Source organism: Manis pentadactyla, chromosome 3 (genome assembly GCF_030020395.1).
Source record: "Manis pentadactyla isolate mManPen7 chromosome 3, mManPen7.hap1, whole genome shotgun sequence".
In the NCBI taxonomy this organism is placed as follows: Eukaryota; Metazoa; Chordata; class Mammalia; order Pholidota; family Manidae; genus Manis; species Manis pentadactyla.
Genome location: NC_080021.1, coordinates 154887763 through 154908206, shown reverse-complemented (window position 1 = coordinate 154908206; position 20444 = coordinate 154887763). Strand labels below are relative to the sequence as shown.

Genomic DNA, 20444 nt, shown 5'->3' with positions numbered 1-20444 from the left:
GGATATTTAACTTTTCTAAGCCTCAGTTTCTCTGTGTATAAAATGGGCATACAAATAATATTTATCTTGCAGAGTTAAATGAGATAACATACTTCATGTGTTTAATACAATGTTAACTTTTTTTTAAAAAAACAGCTTTATTGGGATAAAATTCACTGTTAAAACCCAAAATTCAACCAAGTAGATTTGAAGATGGAATTGGCTTTATTAAGTGATTCATGAGTCAGGCAGCATCCCATCTAGTAAGTAGAGAGATGCTCCAAGGAGTTGTACAAAATGGAAAATTTTTATAGGAAGGAGGGTGGGGCAAGAAGTTATCAGCAAAAAAAGTTACTCTCTTTTTGGGAGGGAAGGAAATAGCAGGTTTTATCATAAAGATTACCTTACCTAGTGCTGATCAGGAAGTTTCAGAGTGACTGCTAAAAGGTCACATTCCTGGGATAGGTTGAAACTGTAATTAAGTCTTGGTTTGGGGGGCAAATGACTCCATTTTGGCTAGTTACTTTTTTTAAAATCCATCCTATTTAAAGTGTACAATTCAGTGGTTTTTGGTATATTCACAGAGTTGTGTAACGAATCACCACAATTTTAGAACATTTTCATCACCCCCAAAATGTACACATTAGCAGTCACTCTGCTCAGTCCCCTAGTCCCTGTAACAACCAATCTATTTTCTATTTCTATGGATATGCCTATTCTGGATATTACATAGGAATGGAATCATATGGTGCAGTATGTGGTGTTTTGTGAACAGCTTCTTTCACTTAGCATAATGCTTTCAAGGTTCATTCCTATAGCAGTTATCAGTACTTCATTCCTGTTTGTTGTGAGATAATTTTCCATTGTATGGATATACCATAATTTGTTTATACATTCATCAGGTGATGGACATTTGGGGTGCCTTTAACTTTTGACCACTGTGTAAAACTCTTTATGCTTTGACGGAGGCTGCATACTCTTTCAGCAATATTTGTCCATAATCTCGACTGAGCTGGCCTTAAAGGGCACAGGCTGCTGTTGGTGAGAGATAAGAGATGTTAATATAACATTCATCCAGAGCCATGTAAAGGAATCTACCAGAAGGTACCTGAGAACTATGTAAAAGAAGGTGGTCAGGGCTGTAGGAGCTTCTGCTTAGGCAATAATGGAGTGCTGAACAGTTACTCAGCACTGTTCATAAGAGCAAAACCTGGAAACAATTGACAAGAAATGGCAAGTTGCTGTAGTCACATAATAGAAAATATAATGCAACAGTGGAATTGAAAAATATAGCCAACCCTGGGAGATTATATATGGTATGATACTTTTTCTATGAAATTCAAAGACAAGCAAAATTAAATAAGTTATTGTCTAAGTACATATATATGTGATAAAACTATAAAGAAAAGAGGGTTTTCTTTTTAAAAATAATTCATGATAGTGCTTACTATCTTCGGTAAAGAGCAGGGGGTTAGAATAGGAGACAGCCAAATAGGTAGATGTAACTTACTGGTAATGTTCTTGGGTTAGGGGGTGAGGTCAAGGGAATTAATTATAAATAAATACATAAATTTCATTGTATATTATATTATAAACATATATAAAGGAGGGCTATCCATGGGTAAATGATGAGACAGTGTTCACAGTATCATAAACTATAGAATATGATAAATGAACTCAGGATACCTGAGTCCTAATAAAAAATGTGAAAGAAAAAATAAAAATAATGCATGTACATGATAAAAATTTGGATATTCAGGTAAAGTATGTTAATTACAAAAAAAGTGCCACTGGTTATTCCTTCAGGTAGGAAAATCAGCATTAACATCCTAGTTTATAGCTTCTCATTTTTTCCTTTATAAATCAAAAATATGTTTAAATGATACTGAAAAATGTCAAGTTGATAAAGTCTATTCCCTATAGGAACTTTTCAGGTCAGGCTACCCACTCCTGGCTTCAACCGGCCAGGCGTCTGCCTTACCGTCAGCCATTAGCTGGTAAGTCTGCGGGCGCACACAGTGACAGCGTCAAGCAGGAGCTGGTCAACGAGCACTAACAACTCGGTCCCCCACGCTCAGGTTCAGAGAACACGCCCCGGGGGCACGCTCATATCCTGGGGGCGTGGCTAAGAGGAGAGGCGGTCCTCCGCCGGAACCCAGGTAATAGGGAGGGATGGGGAAGAGCCACGCGTCGCGGCGTGATGACGCCAGGGACGCGCCTGGCGTGGCGTGCTCTGTGCTCCCAGCGACGGCTCGGCGTGTAGGTCCTACCTCGGGAGCTTGTGGAGAAGAGTGCTGCGTGATTGGCGGGGATGTTGCAGGCAACTGGAGCTGTGGATGAGGAAGAGAAGCAAGCCGAGGAGGACTGTCCTGAATTGGTCCCCATTGAGACGAAGCAAAGAGAGGAGGAGGAAAAGTCTGGCCCCGGAGCTAAGATCCCAGTCACAATTATCACAGGGTATTTAGGTAACTAACCGTCCCGGTGAGAAATATACTGTGAACGCTGGTACCCTGGGATTTGGGGGGTTGACGGTTTCGCCTCTCCTTAGGCATCCGGGCCTTCTGGCCAACAGCAGATGTCTTTGAGGTAGGGCCTGGGTCACTTGCGCCCCGTCTGGGTTGCTCTTCATCTGGAAGGTAAATGATGACCAGCCTTCCCTGCAGTAGGTTCACATTTATCTTGTGAGATTCAAAGCTAACCTCGTATATTGACAGTAGTTCCGGCTTTGAGGTGTGAAAATCTGCCCCCTAATTATCCATGGGACCTCTAACAAGTTCTTTTTGAAGCTCATGTACCTCACTTGAAAATGGAAATAATACCTTTCACATTGAGTTTGTTTTCTCATTTGCAAAATGGGGCAACAGAAATAGATCTACTTTATATGTTTGTTGCCTTGATAAGCTGCTATAAAATGCCTGACACAGGACTATTCCCCTGTAGATTCCCCTTCCCCACGAGCCAGTATCTTACAGCCATTCGTGGAAAGTACTATCTCAGACTTTTTTTTTTGACGTCTCTTTGTAAAGCGCTGTGGGAGAAAAAGTAAGAATAAAATCTCTGCTCTCCAAGACTGTATTTCTCAAATTGAGGTCTTTCAGGAGAGCACAGTTGAATTCATAGGTTTGTAAGCGTGGTACAATTTCCGGAAGGACAGTTAATGCCCTTCCGTCAGCGGTACTTCATTGGAAAAGTTTGATAAGTATTATTTCGAAATTATAGTTAAATAGAAGGGTTGAAATCAGTGCATGACTGTATTAAACGTGTGGGAAAAGTTAAATGCAAATTAAGTGAAACAGTTTTGGGGAAATAATACCATTCCTAGATGCTGCTAGGGACAAGGACATACTTGGTGCACCTGAAAGCCTGAAAAGAACTTAAGTCATTGGTGTTCCCCTTTTTATTTTATTTTTTGCTTTGTAAAGTGTAAGTTTATTCCCATTTTTACTCAGAAGTAGTTTTATAAAGGCCTATGTTTTTGGTATTGCTCCACTGCTATATAGAGGCTGCTCTACTGAGAAGCTCAGCAGATTCCCTGTCCAAAACAGTATAGTTCAGGCTTGCCCCTCTGAGCCTTCCCCATTTTGTTCACAGATAGGGTAGGTCAGTAGAGTATAGGAGATAATCTTTGAAGTTTAGGAGTGAGGATTAACACCAGCAACCTTGTTGCTGAATCAGGGGATAGTTTCACTGCTTATTCTTGACCATTTTTTCTCTCTTGAAACATTGTTTCTTTGGCTTCCATCACGTTTTTCTTCTGCCATTTCCGTGCACTACTTTGGCTTCTCCTTTTTAATTTTTTACCCCCTCTGTCCATCCTTTCAGTTTCACTCCTGGGTAGTGTCCATTTTGATGTCTCACAGACATTGCAAACTTAACATGGCCAAAACTAGATACATAACCATCCCCTGAAATCCTCCTCCTGGGATGCTAACCATCTAAAAGCTTCCTGACTAGTTTTGAGCCATGTTGTCTTTTCATGTGTTTTAGCCTTAATGATCTTTATAAATGTCAAACTGATTGTGTCATGCCCCTCAGTGGTCCCCATATGGGTTAAATTCAAATTCCTTAACATGAATTATAAGGTCGTGTACAATCTGGCTCTTAACAAAACAAATCTCTCCAGCCCTGTGAAACTGTGGCCCAGTCACATTGAACTACTTTTATATCTACAAGGTTCCTAGTATTTCAGCACCTGGAATAGTTTTCTTCATACCTTTACTTTTCTGGCTAGATGTCTCTTTTAATGGCTGCATAACATCTAGTACATCCCCTTTGAAGGTATCATCCTGTTAGTAATTGTCTATTGATCTGAATTCCCTAACATCTCCCACTCCCTTAATATTTCTAAACTTCAAGAGTTTGTCTGTTTTGTGCAGTCTTCACCAAGGCTCAGCATAAAATCTGGTCTATAGTTGACTTCTGAATGAATGAACTATGTCTTAAAGTCTTTTGCTTCATAATATGGTTAATTATTAAGCCGTAGAATTCTGCTAGAAAGTCTTGTAACATCTACGCCTTCCTTTCTATTTTCACTGCCAATGGTTTTAAGAATTGCCTCATTGCCCTGCCTCCTTAAGTCTGTCCCTTCCATTCTGTACTTCAAAGTGTTGTGATGCTGAACTCTAAACACAAGTCATCCATCCCATCAACAACTTTTAAAGGAATATGACCCAAGAATGTTGCAGACATTAACACCCTAATACTCAGGAAATCCTTCCTAGTTAGACCCTAGAAATCTCATAAATGTTCTTCAGACGGTGTGTACAAGCTTATGTGTAGAAGTTCTTAGCACTACTTGTAATAGCAGAACACTGGAAAAAGCCCAAATGTCTACCAACAGAAAAATAAATGATACACTCATGTGATCGAACTACACTACTGTGCAGTTAGGATTTGTTTGTTTTTCCTCTGTGAACTTCAGTATGTATTGCTCACAAGACAAATGTTTTTCGCCTGCTTGAGCTGAAATACTAGGTTTAATGTGCCACCTACTGGATGAAGTTAGTGTAACTTTGTGAATTTATCTTTCCGAATACTCAATGTTCTGTCCACTGTTAACATTTCCTACATCCATTCTCCATTTTGTGTGTGTTTCACATGTACATGTAAAATCAGTTTTGTAGATTGCTTTACGCATACTAAAAGTCATATAGTCAGTCTGAATTTTGGTTGATGGATGGTGAAATAAAAGGTTGTTACATGTAAATTTTGAGGAACCAAACCATTATATTCTTGGCTAAGAAACATTGTCATTATGTAAAGGGATTTAAATATTTTACATTTTATAAACAACATGAGTACCTTAATCTTTAGAAGCCATTACTTCAAAAATTCCTTATTTAATAAAAAATTAAATGCCCTTAAATTAGTTGTATTATAAGTTGTTTAAAAGACATATTATTATTTGTCACATGAGGTAGAACAAATCTGTGTGATCCAACTTATAGGCATATTTGTAAATATTTATAAAATTTTATTTGAACAAAGAGCACTTTTAGTAGTTTTCAAAAGCATAATCTTTTCTCTAGAATCTTCTGTACCATGGTTAAATAATATTTTTAAAAATCATATTTTTCAAAACATTGGGGCTCTATATCTTTTTTGTTTCTTTAAAATTAGCTTTTGAATTTTATTTACAACATATTTTTATAGGTGCTGGGAAGACAACACTTCTCAACTATATTTTGACAGAGCAACATAGTAAAAGAGTAGCAGTTATTTTAAATGAATTTGGGGAAGGTAAGTAAAGGTCAATAAATGCAATGCTGTGAGAATTTATAGGATGGTTTATTCCACTGATGAATTGGTATTCCATATTTAAAAATGAAAATGCAATGTATTGTGATATGAACACATTGATGTGGACAGTTTTGGAAAAATTAGATTAATTTCTGTCAAGCTTTATTTTGTACAGATTTGGGATATTAAATAAGGTAGTTTCTATATATTCAATTTTGTATCACTTTGGAATTCATACCAACAGAATTAAATTAGATTTTACATGAAATAAGTAAGTTCAGAAAATCCGAACAAAGTTTTTTTCAGAAATTAGAAAGATGCCTTTGCACTGACTATATTGTTTAATTGCGACTTTTGAAATACATTTGAAATGCTTCAGTTATTATAAGTTTACCATGTTGGATCTTTATTATCTGTATAGCAGATAAAATTGAAATGAAGGTAAGTTAAATTTATGGCCTCCATTTTCAAGAAACCTCAATTATCTGAAAATACATGCATTTAACATTCTAATTTTGTCTTTAGTATTGAACTATGGTTTTAAAAGTAATCTATACAGCAGTGTTAGATGCAATTGTTTGAGTAGTTTTACAAATTTTTCAAGTGTGAATTTTAATAAAAAGCTCACTTTTAGCCCCCAAAATAGAACTTCTGTTGGGTTAATTCTTGAAGCATACTATTTTTTTTAGTTGTAAATTAATAAAGGAGCTAGGTTTTATGAACAGAATGGAAGGCCTGTTAAACTTGATTTCTGCCTTTGGTAAACTAAAGAGAAAAGTCCTATTATATAAAATAAAAATCCTAAGATCTTTAAATCTGTCTTGTATTCTAGTTTTCTATTAACTGATCTTCTATTGGACACAAATTACATTTGTTATTATTTCTTACTGTTTTTCTTCATTCTTTCTGGATCATTTTCACAGTTTTCTCCTTTACAGCATTCACAATACTTTGCATTTTATTAATATTCTTCACACCCTAAATTATGTTGGAACCCCTTTCAAAGCTCTTTGTCATTGCCTATCTGAAATATAAACAAAAAAATATGTAAATGAGAAATTATTCAGTTTTTATTTCTTGGCCATTTCTTGACTAGACATTTAGAACTCTTCCCTTTGGTATATTTCTTCATTTTGGAGGAAAAGTAAGACATTTAAAATCATTCTTATATGAATAAACATCTCAATCTCAGATGTACATTATTCTTTCTCAAGTAAGCATTGCTAGGAAATTTGTGTATTTGACTAAAATTTCATTTTTAAATAAGCACATTGATCCGTGGCCAATCAAACTTCCTCAAAATGAACTAGGGTTTTTACTCATATTGAGCAGTCTGTCTAATTGAAACAAAATTTTGAGGAAAAATGAAAAGAAAAAAATGGATTGTAAGAGGTTGAAGAGCATATAAAGATATGCTAGCCTATCTAGGAGGTTGACCATGGACAAGAAAGAATGCCTTTAAAATAGCTACTTTAATAAGAAATAGAAGCAGGCAAGTAAGAGGCCTAAAGAGGAAGTTGGTGTGATTCATTAATTTTGGATTTGCCTTTTTAGGGGTTTAAATCCTCTAAAAGAAATAAAAGCTAAAATAATCTAGAGTAGTGTAGGTGAAAATACTGAGGCTGCATGAATAAAATGAAAGGATAAAAGTTATAAAATGTATTTTCTGCTCCATTATTGAGTATCCTCATCTTTGCTTTTGGGTGGCTAGTGAACATAATCTAAAAGATGCTTCTTATTAATTATTCTAGGAAGTGCAGTGGAGAAATCCTTAGCTGTCAGCCAAGGTGGAGAGCTCTACGAAGAATGGCTGGAACTTAGAAATGGTTGCCTCTGTTGTTCAGTAAAGTGAGGAATGTATTTACTGTGTGGCTTGTTGGTTTGCTCTAAGTGTTTATTGGTTATGTTTCCAGCTTTGATTTTCTTGAGTAATTTAATTGAATTTACACAGTCTCCTTCTCCTTCATTATAGCTTCATATAGAAAATAGCCTTACTAGGATGCATTTTCTTAAAAGTGTTTCTTGCTATCTTACTAATTTTCTATCTGCTGTAATGCTTTGGTCCTTTTAATGAGTTTTTTTGTTTTTTGATGTCAGGGTTTATTTAATAATTAAATTATGGGGCATGAAATTTTGTGGGGCATTAAAATCTCATTTCGTGTGTAAAAAATTACTCTTCTGAATTTAATAAGTCGTTGTTCATATTTCCAAGAATTCAGCCTCTTAAAAAAAATGGTCACGAAAAAGAGAAAAACCTCACATTGTGTTCTACCAGTTATGGTTGTTTCCAAGGACAGTGTCTGTTTTATACCAGTATACCTCAGATCTTACAAAAAGACCTGACACATAGCAGTCAATCAAATATTTGTTGAGTGTATTAGGAAAATTAATATCTGTACTGTTGATTTGGTGTATTCTAGTGAATTAAATTTATTCTGCATCATTTACTATGTTTATGTGTTTGACTTTGAGTCAAATGTATTAACAAGGCTAAAATCAACAGATTTTCTTGAACAAACAAAATGCAGTACATCAAGTATTTTCTTGCATTTCTGGTATTACAAGAAAAAAGCAAATTAATGGTTGGTACTCTAATTCAGAACAGAATTAAAGATATTTAATGATAGTGTCCTTTCAGCTATTATATTAAACTACTATAGTTAATAATTTTTATCATTATTTTGGAAGTTGATTTTTTTCTTTCATAAAGCTATAAAAATAACAGATTCTAACTTACTTTAGTCAGATATATTAAAGTTCCTTCTGCTTTTAATTTAATAAGATTGAAGTATTAACTCATCATGTATTTGCTTTTTACTTTTCATTGTATATGCATCTCTTTTCACCTCATTGGTAAATATTGGATGCACATTTTTTTAGAAGCTTGGGAATGAGTTAAATTTTCACGTGCCTAAAGGTATTTTTGTCTCAGGTAACTGAATTTGTTTTTAAATGTTTGTAATGATCACTTAAAATATTCAGGCTATCAACTATATATTATGTTTTGATATTCTCCAGGGACAATGGCCTTAGAGCTATTGAGAATTTGATGCAGAAGAAGGGGAAATTTGATTACATACTATTAGAGACCACTGGGTTAGCAGATCCTGGTAAGAAATGACATTGTTAATAACCAGAATATGTTTTTAAATAAATGTGCTAGAGAAATATCTAAAATGAGTATTAAAGCTTTACTCTAGATTTTAAAAATATCTTTTGGTTTAAAGGAAGAAAAATACTGGTTTGTCACATTTCTTCAACAGATGAATAGTGATCAAAGTATTTGATACTTTTAGGCTGATAAAAGAATTTGAAGTTTAAATGATTGATTTAGGGTTATTGGTAAGAATAAAAGTTTAAAATATGGAAATTTAGGGAAAATGTAGACATTTTGCTTCTAAGTATATATTTGATTGGTTATACTCCACAGAGATCTTCTTTCTCATTACTTTCTAACCCAGCTTTCTTATGGGTCATTTATGGATATTTAAGGGCTTTTGGACTCTAATGCCAGCAGTACTTATTCCCTTTAATTTTTAACATTTTGTTTTTCTACTACTAAACTTGAAACAATTTTATTTGTAAATGCTGTCTGTTGTAAGATACAGAGTTAAATCCAGTCTACTGGGCCTTTTTCCTGGTGTGGAATGAATAATGATTATCCATGAAATTTTTACCTCTAAATAGAATCACATCTAAACTCCCTATTGAAAGCTACACAGAGTTGACATGTTTCTAAAAATGGGTTTCTGTTTCCTTACTCAAATAACTTTTAGGTAACATCTTTATGCCTAGTTTGGAGGACATTTAGTGTTTGTTCTGTAAGTCTGACCCATACCTTTATTTCTTTTTTGATCTGGGTCTCTGGCATTGCGCTATAAACTATATTAAAGTATTGTTTGGAAACAACTTATTAAAAGGATCACAATTGCTTAAAAGAAATGTTGGAGTATAGCGAAGGTTCAAATGTAATCAGTGGTTATTGTCCTTAGAAGTATTACATACTAACATTGTCCTCGTGTTTTCAAATTGGTATTGAGTTGTGCTATTTTGGTCCATAGAATAGGCATGGATTTTTCATACATTTTTGATACATGCAACTGATCATAGGACTTGGTATGATGTTGGTGTTAAATATTAATTTAAATCTGTAAGATGGGAAAATATGTTGTATGCCTCATTTTGAAATAGTGTCAGTTTCTTCATTGTAGCCACTTTATAGAAAAAGACTCTTGTAACTTTTCTTTGAGAGTAGATGAGTTTAGTAAAACATAGTTCAGCTTTTCAGAGGAAGAAAGTTAAATAAGGATCTCAGAGGAAACTTTTGTACAAATCGTAGGTTTAAACAGGTTAATGTTTCTTCTAACTTTCTTTAAATAATGATTATATTATCTGGGTGAAGATGGAACATTTATTATTTATATATATTTTTAACAATGCCTGAGAAAGTACAAAGAATGTTAAAATAAAATCACCCTGTATCTCACTACCTTGAAATACAAGTAGGTCGATTTCCCTTTAGGCTTTTCTGTGCTGCTGCTACTCGCCTTGGTGTTGAATGACATCAGCCTTAGCCTGTGAAAAATACAGATTCTTGGGCCTCTTCCCAGGTCTGCTGAATCAGAATCTCTAAGGTAGGGCTCAATGATGTATTTTAATAAACCCCCCAGGTGATTCTTATACATGTGATAAGTCCAAAACTCTAGAGATGGAAAGATCTCTGAAATAAAAGGGTTTATTGAGCCATTACAGATGCAGCCAGATAAGGACTGACTCCTGGGACAGGAAATTTGTGCTTCACCAGCAGTAAGACCAGTTAACAGAAACAACCTGTCTGCCAGACTCAAGAAACAGGGTTTAGTTACGGGGGGTCTCAAGGAAAGAAAGTTCATTACAATCACATTGGCTACAGATAAGGAAGGCAGGCTAATGGAAGCTGGGAAAGGCTGGGGCTAGGTGGTTAGTCCAGAGAGAAGGTTCATGGATTCGTTGTTGATGATTAGACACTGATGCACAAGGAAGATGCAGTGGTACTGCAAACCTAGATGCTTGTTGAAATGACTTCATTTAGGAACGTGGAGTTTCTGGTTAGGTATGGCCCTTGATTATTGACTGATGACTTTCTCTTTCTCTCCCTCATTCATTGGCTGTTATGTCACTTAATTTAGGACACTTCAGAACTTTTTTGCCTTGTTACATGCATAGGTTGGAAAGCCCTGCTCTGTACACTTCTGAAAGCTGTATAAATATACAGAAATAATTTCATAAAAATGGGATCACATTCTTTGTGTTGTTCTTAATAATGATTAATTTAGTTATTTTAATATAAAAGAAGAAAACTTGGAGAAGGTCCAAGATGGAGGCATAGAAAGACCCTCAATTCACCTCCTCCCATGGAAACACCAAATCTGCAGCTACTTATGGAATAATTCCCACTGAAAAAGAATAGAAAACTAGCCGAATAGCTCCCTCCATGGCAAGGCGTAAAAGGGCCACACTGAGGTGGGTAGGAGAGCCAGAGATGTTTTGCCAAAACCCCCCCCCTCAGCACAGTAACCCACAACAGGGAGGGATATCACAGGTCCAGAGCCTCTCCCTGAAAAGGGAGGAGTTTGTGTCTCACCTTGGGTACTTGCACCCTTGGGGCCTGCACCGAAGAGGCAAGGGCCCCAAAAAGTGTCTGGCTTTGGAAACTAACAGGGCTTATATCCATGGTATCCCAGGGGCTGTGGAGCTCTGAGATACCCTTTTAAGGGGTTCATGAGAGTGAACTCACTTGTCCTGAGATGTAGCACAAAGGCAGAAGTTTGAGAGGCAACTGGATTATATGTGAAGGAGATTCATTTGCTAATCTTAAAAGAATCTGCTGGAGGGGCAGGACCCAGATAGGACTTTCTTTAGGGACGAAGCCCTGGCAAGCACCATTTTTTCACTCTCCCTCTATCTTGCTAGTGCAGGCAGGCACGCACAGACACAGCCTTGCTAAAGCTTCAGGCACACCCCACCTCCAACACTTTTACAAGTCCCTAAAGCCCTGGGCAATATGCCACTCTTAGCACTCTTTCCCTGCCTTGCTAAAGCCATGGGTGTGCCCCACCCCTAGCACTCTTCTTTGACATTGCCAAAACTACAGGTGGGCCTTGCCCTCAATGCTCTTCACCTGCACTGCTAAAATCATGGCTGTGCTCCCATTCAGAACTCTCCCCCAGCCCTGCTACAGCTGGTGGGTGAACACAGTCCACACAGGGGATGCCTCTAATCAACTGGGCCTGGTGGTCAAGGGGCTTGCATTTCTGAGCACCCCCTAGGATTTTAACAATCCAGAAGACAGTTCTGGGCAGGCTACCACATCTGGGGTACTGCACAGAAAAAGGCCCATCTACTTGTCCTGCAGCTTCCAGGACATGATGAAGTTGCTATCAAAATAGACTGTTTTATGTATATAGGCTATTATATGTGAACCTCATGGTAACCACAAAACAAAAACCTATAGTAGATACACAAAAAGATAATGAGAAGATAATCTAAATATAACACTAAAGGAAGGCATCAGACCACAGGTGAAGAAAGCAAGAAAAGAAAGGAACAGAGAAGAACTACAGAAACAGCTAGAAAACAATGAAGTGGAAATAAATACATTCCTGTCAATAATGACTTTATTTTTATTTTTATTTTTTATAGGGTTTCTTTTTTTTTTTTTTTTTTTAATTGAAGGGTAGTTGACACACAGTATTACATTAGTTTCAGGTGTACAACACAGTGATTCAACATTTATATACATGATAATTCTAGGTACCAGCTATCACCATACCAAGTTGTTACAATATTTTGACTATATTCCTTATGTTATACATTACATCCTGGTTACTTATTTATTTTACAGTTGGAAGTGTGTATATATATATATATATATATTTTTGTGTGTGTGTGTGAGGGCATCTCTCATATTTATTGATCAAATAGTTGTTAACAACAATAAAATTCTGTATAGGGGGGTCAATACTCAATGCACAATCATTAATCCACCCCAAGCCTAATTTTTGTCAGTCTCCAATCTTCTGAAGCATAACAAACAAGTTCTTACATGAAGAACAAATTATTACATAGTGAATAAGTTACATGGTGAACATTACAAGGGCAGTCATCACAGAAGCTTTCGGTTTTGCTCATGCATTATGAACTATACACAGTCAGTTCAAATATGAATATTCATTTGATTTTTATACTTGATTTATATGTGGATACCACATTTCTCTCTTTATTATTATTATTTTTAATAAAATGCTGAAGTGGTAGGTAGATACAAGATAAAGGTAGAAAACATAGTTTAGTGTCGTAAGAGAGCAAATGTAGATCAGGTGTGTGCCTGTAGACTATGTGTTAATCCAAGCTAGACACGGGCAATAAAACATCCACATATGTGAAAGATTTCTCTCAGAACAGTGGGGGGGAGGTTCTAAGCCTCACCTCTGTTGATCCCCGTTTTCTCACCTGATGGCCCCCCTGCGACTGGGCCTGTCTTAGATTGTTCCTCCCTTGAGGAATCTTACCCGTCTCTGGCTAACCAGTCATCTTCCGGGGCCATACAGGGAAATGTGAAGTTGGTAAGTGAGAGAGAAGCCCAATAATGACTTTAAATGGGCTAAATTCTCCCATCAAAAGACATACAGAAGCTGGATGGGTAAAGATAGGGTACATGTATACAATGGAACATTACTCGGCCTTTAAAAAAAAGCCTTGCCATTTGCAGAAAATGGATGGACCTTTTGGGTATTATGCTAAATGAAATAAGACAGAAAAAGACAAATACCACATGATTTCACTTATATGTGGGCTCTAAAAAACAAAACCAATGGAAAAAAAACCCCTCATAGGTAGAGAACTGATGGTTATCACAGGAGAAGGGGTTTGGGTAGTGGGTAAAATGGGTGAAGGGGTCAAGTGTATGGTGACAGATGTTAACTAGACTTATTGTGATTACTTTTTAGTGTATGCACATATTGAATTATGCTATATATCTGAAATTAATAAAATGTTACGTACTAATTTTACTTGAATTAAAAAAAACTATTACATATGGTAAGCACCTAACAATGGTTCAGCACATCCAGAAATGTCAGCCATTAATATCACCAATAGGCATTATCTAATGAATTGCTAAATAAAATGCAAAAGCAAATAAAACTGTGTAATTGGAAAAAAAGAGAACTTGGAAGAAGTGAAGGAGTTGCTGAATATCAGATAAACCCTTCACTGCAAGAGATATGAGTTAAAAAAAGAATAGATTATAAAAAACATAAGCAAATTGGACAAATTATTTTTAAAACTACACATTTCTATTCAGAGTAATATCTACTGACTTCCCTGGCATAAAAAAATGAGGTAATTAACACTCTTCGACTTTCTCCCATCTCCTGGTTTTGGTTGATTTTGTATTCTGTGCTATGTTGTCAAGGTTTCTAACATTTATGTTCTGTCATAACTTTGTCTAGTTCTTATGTTCAATGGTTTTAGTCCTCATGACCAGTATTGTGGCTTCTTCATTCCTGAGTTGAGCAATCTCTTAATTGTCTGAACTTCATGGTCAGGTAATCTTTTCAAGCTATTGGTACTATTTTCCTGGAGTTATTGCATACTACATTGCTTGAAAATACTTGTCTTTTGTTTTTATACTTGAAGGAATACTTGCCTATGAGTAAAATTTCCAGGTCACAGTTTCTTTCCCTCAGAACTTTGCAAATGTTTCTCCATGATCTATTAGTATTTTTAGATTGGCTGTATTTCCTTATCCAGTATTTTCTCTTTTTATTTCATCAGACAGGATTTCTGAGGGCTATTTTACACTTTCAAAGCTGTTGCTCCCTTTAATGTTTGAGAATATCTGCCTATTTTTTCATTCTTGGAAAACAAGTTGGCATTAGGGAACACTTTCATTAGAACTTTGTGGTCGTTACTTTATTCTATTGGGGCAGTGAATGTTACTGTACAGAAATACAGTAACCTTTCAGGGAGGTTTTTTCCACCTCTTTGAAAATAACTTGCTTTTTATCCAAAAAGCCTGAAAATTTTTTCTTTAATTCTGAAGTTCAGCAATAGAACCAAGATACTTCTAGTTGTCATTCATAATCATTTTTTTCCTGGATTACAAGATAAGTTTAATTTGTAAGTTTAGTTCTTCATTTAGGGGCATTTTCCTTATTTATTAAGTTTTTCTAGGAAATTACTGGGTCCTCTATGACACCAATTTTCCTTACATTGAATTTCCTTTTGTTCTCCGTATGTTCTATTCGGATTTGATTTGTCTTTTCCTTCAGCATTTACTGTAAACTTCTCAAACCTTCCTTTTTGTCTGTAATTCTGTTTTCATCAATGTCTATTCTATTCCTTGATAATTTAAATGAATTAATTGGTTAGATACTGGCATATGGCCCTGTGTTGGTTTCTTTAGCACTACAAGCTACTCTTTCAAATTTTTCTACTTTATCTTGTTTGAGCCTGTTTTTGATTAAGATTATATTGTTTTTAAGTTCTTTATTACAAAGAAGCAAGCCCTTGAGAATTTTCTTTGACTGCTTGAATGATGTATGATGTTTCTTTCCAAAATGTGTTCTTTGCCATTTGTATGCCATATTCTTTATTTTTTTTTTCTTCTTGCCTTTTACCTTCTTGTCTTAAGCTGTGATATGTGACACTTTTTCAGCATATTTGTGCTTGATGTAGGAGGCTCACAGAACCCCCCACGTATTTGGATGTGGTGTTGATTAATTCTTTTAATACCCTCCCCATCTTACCTAAACTTGTTTTTCTCTTGATCCTCAGTTTGAAAGCTGGGTATTGCTGGGAGCAGGAAGGGGGAAACAAAGGAAAAGGGGTGAGTGAGAGAGCCAAATGGGCAATATGACTTTTAGGCTCTGCTCTCTTAAAATACCAAATGTTCCCCTCCTGGGTTTGCTCATGAATATACATCCTATACCTTGTGTGGGGACATGCTTGAGCTGCAGACCTCTTACTGCATTTTGCTTTGAGCCCTAGAAAGTAACCCCCTCCCTTGCAAATGTAGAGATGGTTAGGGGCTTTTACTCTTGAGTTTCCCCCCATTCCCTTTATTGCTTATTCCTCCCTAGTTCTACTTCTAACCAGTTTGCAAGTTAATTCTGGGAAGTATTAGGATTTTGAGAGCTATTTCCCTATAACCTCTTATTGGGGATGGAAGTAGAATTAAGAACTATAATAAGTTCCATCAAACATTCTGTTTCTTATTTTGGTTATCACTCTTCAAAATTTATGGCAGGAGGGTAAATACTTGGTTGCTGCTGATAAAATTTGGTTCTCTGAATTTTGTTTATTTTTTGTTTTATTAGGTTTTGAAGAAGGGTGATTCTATAATTTAGCTCAGGTTTTCTTAACTTCGACACAAATGGCATTTTAGGTTGGGTAATCCTTTGTTGTAGGGAGCTGTCCTGTGTATGTACAATGTTTGACAGCATGTCTGGCTCCCACCCCACTACATGCCAGTAGCTTTCTCCTAGTTGAGACAACCAAGACTGTTTGCAGCTATATATATTACATAAATAAATATATATTATGTTTATGAAATATAAATATTCCCTGGGGGGTGGGGAACCACCCTGGGTTGAGAACCACTGACTAACTTCGTTCTCTCATTTTTATTCGCTTAAAAACCTGCATCCAAATTTTAAATAGTTCTTTGTTGTGTAGCCTGGTAAGTATTATACCAAAAGTACACATCAGATTTAGAATGAAGGCTCTAATACACACTTACAATTCAACTTAGTACTAAGCAAATGTTAACTGTAAGATTCAGAGCTACCTGAATAAACCAATGAACTAAAAAAAAGCTTAGGTACAATGTTGGGAAGTTTACTGAGTGAAAAAAAATAATACCTTTTTTATGACTTACTGTTTAGAGTACTGATATTCACAGTAGATTTACTTTTTCCTCCCTCATTAATTAAAATCATGTTGTTAGCCAAGTAAGTGAAGAAAATTCTTATCGGCAATTCAGTTGTTTCCCTGTTTTAGGAGACTGACACTCTTCAGTTCTAAGCTAAATAATTGTCATGGTAAAGTAATTTCCTTGAAAAGGACAGGCATTGATTCAGCCCCTGTTACTCACAAATCCTATTTCAGTCAAATTGGAAAACTATTAAGTTTTTGGGAAAAAATCAATAGGTATCAGGAAACCATTAGATCTTGTGGCCCTTGCTATATCTTGCATGAGTAATCACTGTAAACAGCTGACAGGTATTTCAGTGTTGACACAGAGTGATGCTTGGGGGACCACATCTCATCAAGGTTGGTGGACAGCTTTAGACATTGCAATGAGTTCAGTTATCCTTGTTTTTCTCCAGTACTCATTCTTTTAGACAGCCCTGTCACTGAGTGGACCTGAGATGCTTTGAAAAATCAAATACTTTCTTTGCTGTCAGTTTTCTTTTTCTTGTGTTGTGGCATACTAACCAGGGTGTGTGGTTTGGTACTAAACCAGTTTCTGCCAAAACTAAGTTTTAATTATTTAGAAATTTTTTTCCTCAGACCAAAATTTTATATTAATACTAAATAAATAGTGTAAGGATTTACTAGTAATGCCATAGTGTGTAATTTTACATTTTTTTCATTTTCTTCTAGAAACTTAGAAATTTTTTATTTTTTGGACAAGTGATTATGTTTTGTTTTGCTTTCCTTTAGAGAGATAATTCATTGTATGTGAACCATGTGATTGTTCAGGAGAGAGAAAATAAAAATAAGTCCTATGCACACACAGCCATACTGCCCAAATCATTTGATAGTGTCTGTTGGTAAATTATTACGTCATTAGTAGAAGCTTGGTGTTAGGTTTGTCTGTCATAAGAGTTGGTCTCCTTTTCTTTTTTTTAAGACCAAAGGAGAGGGGAAGAAATGGGTATAAATAGTAAAAGGTTCTCTCACTGTTATTTCTGTAAAAAGATTGGAGGAAACCCATATTTAATTTGATTGTGTTTGCCTGCTCATTCCATTGGGACAAATTAAAACATGGATAGAACTGTATTCCTCCTGCTGAAGAACTGTTTTTATTTGATAAATATTATATATTTTCAGGTGCTGTAGCGTCTATGTTTTGGGTTGATGCTGAACTAGGGATTGATATTTATCTTGATGGTAAGTTTAGAGAACAAAGTTTCTCATGTTTTCAAGTAAGATGTTATTGTTATGATTAAAATTATTTTTGTTCATTCATATTATAATTTTAATTCCTTGTATTGTTACTCTTTTTAACTAGTTTGATGATGAAGTAAGTCTTTGTTCATACAGTGTCTAAAGCACCAGATAGTGTATAGAAATAGGTATCAAATCTTAATCTCAGCTTCCCACTTAGTGCTTTCTCTAAGGTTTTCCTTTTAAAATGCTATGTAGATTTTCTGTATCTTCTATTATTTGATTTATGAACTTAATATAATTTTTTATTTTAGTTTTATTTTAAATAAAATACACAGTATGCCAATCATATTTCTACTTTTATTTTCCCTTGAATATGAGAATTAAGCAAAGCCCTGTACTCCTTACTTTACATTAACACTTTTGGGCAGTTTTACTCATAGATATAATTTAAGACATATTAGAAACTTTCTGAAATAAGCCACTGTATCCTTTCCCCCAACTTTGCCTTTCCTTCTACAAGGTCTTTCATAGAATAATGGGTAAAATTCAAGAATCACTGAAACTGGGCCCTGTCATTTGGCCCTAATATATGTGGCATTTAGCTGGTTGAATTATTGAGGCATATAAAACTCATTCTGCTATTATCTTTTGAAAAAATTACTTAGTAATATAAATTCAGAGATTGCCAAACTAATTGATCATTTAGAACTTTAGGTACATGTTATGTAAAACATCTGTGGGAGTTAGATTTGGTGAGAGATATTAGGAATATGATATCCTCAGATGTCTCAAATTTTTAAGAAATAATTTAAATGTTACAGAAAGTCGATTTTGATTATGTGAAAATAAACTAGAAATAACGTCTTGTGTAATTTATCATATTACACTTTATATTGTGAAATTTGTCATATCATTTTGGGTTGTAAGCTTTTTAAAGGTCAGAGAAATCTTGTTTTCTTATTTATTTCTTTGTTTACTTAATTTTTAACATTTATTTTATATCCTGTCGAATGCCTTCAAGTAGTGTTAGATAGTTAGTACATATTGGATATGTTATCTACTTATTAGTGGAATTTAGTTAAATTGCAGCATTGCAAAAGAAGAAAATAATACTTTATTGAGTAACATTTGTGAACTGAAATAGTTTTAATTTTCATTCTCAAGTGTAAAGGTGATTAAAAGATCTATTCCTTTGTAGGTATCATAACTGTTGTGGATTCAAAATATGGATTAAAAGTAAGTTGAAAGAAAACTAAAGGAACAAAATAGCAGCAGACTCAGAGACTCCAAGAAGGAACTAGTGGTTACCAGTGGGGGAGGGGTGGGGGAGGGTGGTGGGGAGGGAGGGAGGAAGGGATTGAGGGGTATTATGTTTGGTGCACATAGTTTGGGGGATCGCGGGGAAGACAGTGTGGCACAGAGAGGGCAAGTAGTGAGTCTGTGGCATCTTGCTACACTGATGGATGGTGACTGCATTGGGGTATGGGTGGGGACTTGATGGTATGGGTGAGTGTAGTAACCACATTGTTTTTTCATGTGAAACCTTCATAAGAGTGTATATCAATAATACCTTAATAAAAATTTTTTTTAAAAAGTAAGTTGAAAGATTGCTGTGACTTGTTAATTATTTGCTAATGGCTGGGTATATGGAGATTGATTATATTATTTTGCCTACATTTTTGTCTTTTTGAAATTTTCCTTAAAAACTTTTTAAAAAAGTATCCTGAACAATACATGAAATTTGTATATGTCCTTTAATTATTATTTTGTGTTTTTAAATTAAGTATTTGTTTTCCACTACTCTGGTTTGATGTGCTGAAAATTGGAGTGTAATGTTTTGTAATAAGGATATTATAAGGTAAAGTTTGGGTATATGTAACTCCTCACTAGGATTCAACCCTAACATTGATAAGTTTTTTTGTTTGATAGAGGAAGCTTGATAAAACATATGGAGAACTTATTTTTCTTGTTAACTGCTATCAGACCCAAGCCTGAGATAATTGAGTTTTAAGAATATTGCTTTTCCTTATTTTAAGAAATCAGGATTTATACATAGGCTTAGTGAGGAGAAACTCTCCATTGAAAGGCATCCTGCTGTGAATGTTTTTCTTACTACAAGGTCCTCAAATGCATTTAAATGGACTACAGTTTATAAAATGCACTTAGGTTTTTTTAAGGCATGTTGTTGCATAAAGTAAAAAAGTGTTTCTCAATTTAGAAGTGAAATATCACTGAAGGCAGGAGAGAATGAAATTATTATCCTGCATCTCCTGGTCCCAGTCTAGGGATATAGATAGTACCCAAAGTAATAATTTCTTAGATGTTTAAATTTAATGTTTAAAAATTCATGTCTATTTTGTATTCTGCCCCACAATATATTTTGAATTTAATTTGAAAAAGTTTGTTTTTCCTCCAAACCTCAATAAATAATGCTTTAGAAATAGATTCAGGCTTGTCAAATGGTTACCAATACCCCTCCACTGGCCCTTCTGTTACTGCAGGGATAGAGCACCCTAATTTGAGAAGTTCAGGGATAATTCCTTTTTAGATTTTTAAGTCCAGATGTA

The 20444-nt window shown here is 35.2% G+C and overlaps 1 protein-coding gene across 10 annotated transcripts in view; it reads left to right on the top strand.

Annotated features, from left to right (window-relative positions):
* The first annotated feature begins 2184 nt into the window (after window positions 1-2184).
* LOC118933742 (zinc-regulated GTPase metalloprotein activator 1B) overlaps window positions 2185-20444 on the top strand; it is a 48618-nt gene continuing 30358 nt past the window's right edge. For 3 of the 10 annotated variants that reach the window (XM_057498600.1, XM_057498599.1, XM_036928402.2), the window contains exons 1-6: window positions 2186-2444; window positions 5632-5718; window positions 7470-7566; window positions 8737-8828; window positions 17818-17877; window positions 19076-19113. In XM_057498600.1, coding sequence (XP_057354583.1) covers window positions 2291-2444; window positions 5632-5718; window positions 7470-7566; window positions 8737-8828; window positions 17818-17877; window positions 19076-19113 — 528 coding nt within the window. In that variant the 5' untranslated portion in view covers window positions 2186-2290. Of the gene's footprint in view, window positions 2461-5631; window positions 5719-7469; window positions 7567-8736; window positions 8829-10256; window positions 10353-17817; window positions 17878-19075; window positions 19114-20444 lie in introns of those variants that run through there. The other 7 variants (XM_057498598.1, XM_036928401.2, XM_036928403.2 and 4 more) reach the window with 7 other exon arrangements.